A 3,725-nucleotide genomic window follows, 5' to 3' on the forward strand; every position below is an offset into this window, starting at 1 on the left:
CTGGAAGCTGCTCTCAGGTCTCCCTGGAGCCTTCTCTTCTCCAGGCTCAACACCCCAACTCTCCCAGCCTGGCTCCAGAGCTGCTCCAGCCCTCCCAGCATCTCCAGGGCCTCCTCTGGCCTCTCTCCAACAGCTCCGTGTCCTCCCTGTGCTGGGGACCCCAGAGCTGTTCCCAGCCCTGCAGGGGGGTCTCAGCAGAGCAGAGCAGAGGGGACAATCCCCTCCCTGGCCCTGCTGCTCACGCTGCTGGTGACACAGCCCAGGACACGGGTGGGTTCTGGGCTCCAGCTCATGTTGAGCTTCTCATCCACCATCACCCCCAGGTCCTTCTCCTCTGGGCTGTTTTCCATCCACTCTCTACTCAGCCTGCATTTGTGCTTGAGATTCCCATGACCTTGGTGCAAAACTCCTTACCTTCATGCTTCTCTCATAAAAAGTTCATTTTGTGTGTCTCTAGGAGTTTAAATATTCCCCAGAAGAGCTTGTGGCTACTTTAGAAGCTGATACGTAGCTCAGTGATGGAAGTGAAAGGGATGTAAATGAAGCCCAAGCACCAAAAGCAAGAATGAGGTAGATGGAGCCTGGCACTTGTAAAGCAGAAGACATGGCAGTCTTCTAATAACTGCTAAGACCACCCTCTGGAGTTGACTGTCTTTTCCATACAAAGGATAACATTTACATTTTCTCCCCCTCTCTCACAACACAACTTTAGGTCTTTCATTAATTATTCAAATACATGAATATTTAAAAGGTTGTGTAATGCTGTTTGCCTAGCAAGGAAAACAGCTCTTCATTTCAACTTTTTTGAACCTATAGTCTATTTTGGGATGTCAAGCTAAGAATTCAGCCCACTGAGTCCTTACCCCACACCTGGGCAATGCAACAACCAAGCACTGATAGAGGTTTTGCAGCGTGTTGGGTGAGTGTTTAGACCTGATGATCCCCAAGGTCTTTCCAAACCAAAACGATTCTGTGACCCAGTTCCTGCTTTGGTGTCCTACATTCCAGGGCTCACTTCCATCTTCCCATGTTTCTTTCACCATTGACATAACTAAGGATCTTTTTAACTTTTTCCAGCCTGATCTCCCTCCAGCTTCTTCCTCCAAGGTCATTCTACACATCCCATTTCTCCTCATTTCCCACCAATTCTGAAGGACTTCATTACTTTGAGGGTGACAGAGCCCTGGGACAGGTTGCCCAGAGAGGTTGTGGAGTCTCCAACTCTGGGGACATTCAAAACCCACCTGCATGCATTTCTGATTGATCTGCCCTAGTTTTGGTCCTGCTCTAGCAGGGGGTTGGACTAGATGATCTCCAGAGGTCCCTCCCAACCCCAACCATTCTGTGAGTCTGTGAAACCAGTCTCATGGAGGCCACCTTGCCATGACCCATACCAGAGCTGGCACGAGCTGGCCAAGGGAGACAAACAGCTTTGTATCTTTAAGTGTGCAGTATAATCTTCCTGGTGATTAACCAGCAGGTTATTTTAGAAGATAACCTCCTATGCATGTTGTGATTTGATGTCTTAAAAAAGCCATCATGTAGAATTCATCCATCTCAACCAATAATCACCCTCGAAAATTCTCCTTCCAGACAGGTCAAGGTACAAACTTTATCCAAATCCATACCACAATACTGAAAGAAAATTATCTTATCAAGTGCCAGAAAGCAGCTTGGAAAACATTCAGGACTGTGTGAGAGCAGATATAGAAGACCTACATTTGATGGACATTAAGGTGGAGCTTTGAGCACATGCCAAAATAAAAGCAAAGCGGATGAGAAGAAGAGTCTTGTCCAAACCCATCCTGGTGCTGGAAAGCACAAAATTGCTGTTATTTCCAGTGCAGGAAAATAACTGTGTATTTAGGAGCTCATTTTATCACCCCAGCACTGCTGGAGCCTGCAGCCCTCTCACAATGGTGACAGTTTTGAAGAGACTATTATTCACAGAGGTGTTTTTTTTTTTTCTCCCAAGCCTCTAGTGCTTTGAGTGTGACATCAAAGTTCCCCCGAGCTACAGTATCTCCACCAAAGCAGCACGCATCAATTTGATGGGGAAAAATGAAAGGGTGAAGAAAAATGGGGCAAAATGCCTCTGAGGAACTCTCTGCTCAGTGGAGGATCAGACAGGTCCTCTCCCAGCAACACAGCCAGCCCTGCTGATCTACCAGCTGAAACATCTACCGAAGTCGAGGAGACGATTTCGTAACTGAAGTAGCTCAAGAGTTATTTGATGTTCATTTCCATTTGCTGTTGACCACTCTGCTCCACCAAAAGCACATTCCCAAGCAATTTCACACCTTAGGTACAACTCCACACATACAACTGGCACGGCAAGTAGAAAGAAGGAAACCTTAACACAATCTGACATTTGATAGCTAATTACGCTCGACCAAATGTTAGAAGAGTCTTCCAAGGCTGATTTTGTAAAGTGCTTAGGAGATCAGAAGAACACATGGCAAACACAATCCGTGGGGAAAACCACAGATACTCCTAAGCTGAGGTTTTCTTTTTCCAAAGCACTAATCCTCTCTGAGCTAAATTCTCTCTATATCAGAACACGTCAGGTCCCCAGCAGTTACACGGTCGGGGTAAACATCTTTCAACGCCTCCTTCAAGTATTAAAGATGACATTTTTAGACAACTCAGTTCTAAAGATGGACTTCAAACAGACATCAGACTGGCTGTTCAAAATAAGATTAACTCCACCAAAGCACAACTCGAAAACAACAACAAAAACCAGTTGCTAATGGAGTTTAAATCACCACCCCTAACAATAACTGCACGTTCTCCAAATAATGGGCTCTGGCCACTGGGATCCTCATTTCTACAGCAGGATTATTCCAGCACGTGGACCCAAGTCACTCTGTTCAGCTCTGGAGCCAAGTCCTCCAACTCCCAGCTGACTCCCCCATGCATTTTTTGTCTAAAGGAACCCCCTTTTCATCCTTTTTTTTAGGATTTCCAGAGCATCCTCTTAGGAATTCGGTCCATTTCTTCTTACTGCACTGGCCTTGCTGAAGAGTTTTTCCTGCAAGCCACATTCCCACCTGGCTCCCTGCTGGGAACTTTCTCCCTTCATTAAGGGATTATCCACATTAAGGGATCAGTTGCTCTCACCACCACATCTGGACATTCACAAAGGAGCCAGGAACACCAGGCCTACCTGCATATGCCATGTTCTTCGGGTTTCCATAGGGAGCCCCAGGTTGGACGGGGCTGTAAACAGGGTTCATGGTGGAAGACCAGGAACTCTGAGGAGGAAAGAAAAAGCAGATTTGAGACAACAGCCTTATATTTGCTCCAGAGTCAACTTTTGTGCAAAAAGTCTTCTGCTACATGGAAACATCACATTATACTTCAAGACACAGAGAGCTGCAAGGGTTTCCACCAAGACGTTACAACCCCAAAGCATATTTAATAATTCAAGTTCTGGATCTCCCAGTTAATTCCCCAAACTTCTTCAGTGCTGCATATTCTGCCTGCAGATGTACCCAGAGCAGGTTCCTCTTACACATCCCTGCGTTTTGGGGGAGGGGGAAGGAACTCATGACCCCACTTGTAGCTTGTGATGAACCAAGAGGAGAAGCCACAAATTCTGACAAGAATCCTCTCCCTTGGAGGAACTTCTGGGTGAGAAAAACCAACCACAACAAAGAACCTGACCTTTCAGAAATCAGCAGATAAAAGGCCATTTGCTGTTGGGGGGATGGAAAGTGGCAAAT

At 46.3% G+C, this 3,725-nt stretch overlaps 1 protein-coding gene across 1 annotated transcript in view; it reads right to left on the reverse strand.

Annotated features, from left to right (window-relative positions):
- The window catches only part of FAM168A (family with sequence similarity 168, member A), a 104,340-nt gene extending 101,104 nt beyond the window's left edge, over positions 1 to 3,236 (reverse strand). The window contains exon 1 of the mRNA XM_010007202.1: positions 3,167 to 3,236. Within this exon, the coding sequence (XP_010005504.1) occupies positions 3,167 to 3,236 (70 nt within the window). The remainder of the gene's footprint in view (positions 1 to 3,166) is intronic.
- Positions 3,237 to 3,725: the final 489 nt, after the last annotated feature.

Source organism: Chaetura pelagica, unplaced genomic scaffold (assembly GCF_000747805.2).
Source record: "Chaetura pelagica isolate M959 unplaced genomic scaffold, ChaPel_1.0 scaffold430, whole genome shotgun sequence".
Taxonomy (NCBI): Eukaryota; Metazoa; Chordata; class Aves; order Apodiformes; family Apodidae; genus Chaetura; species Chaetura pelagica.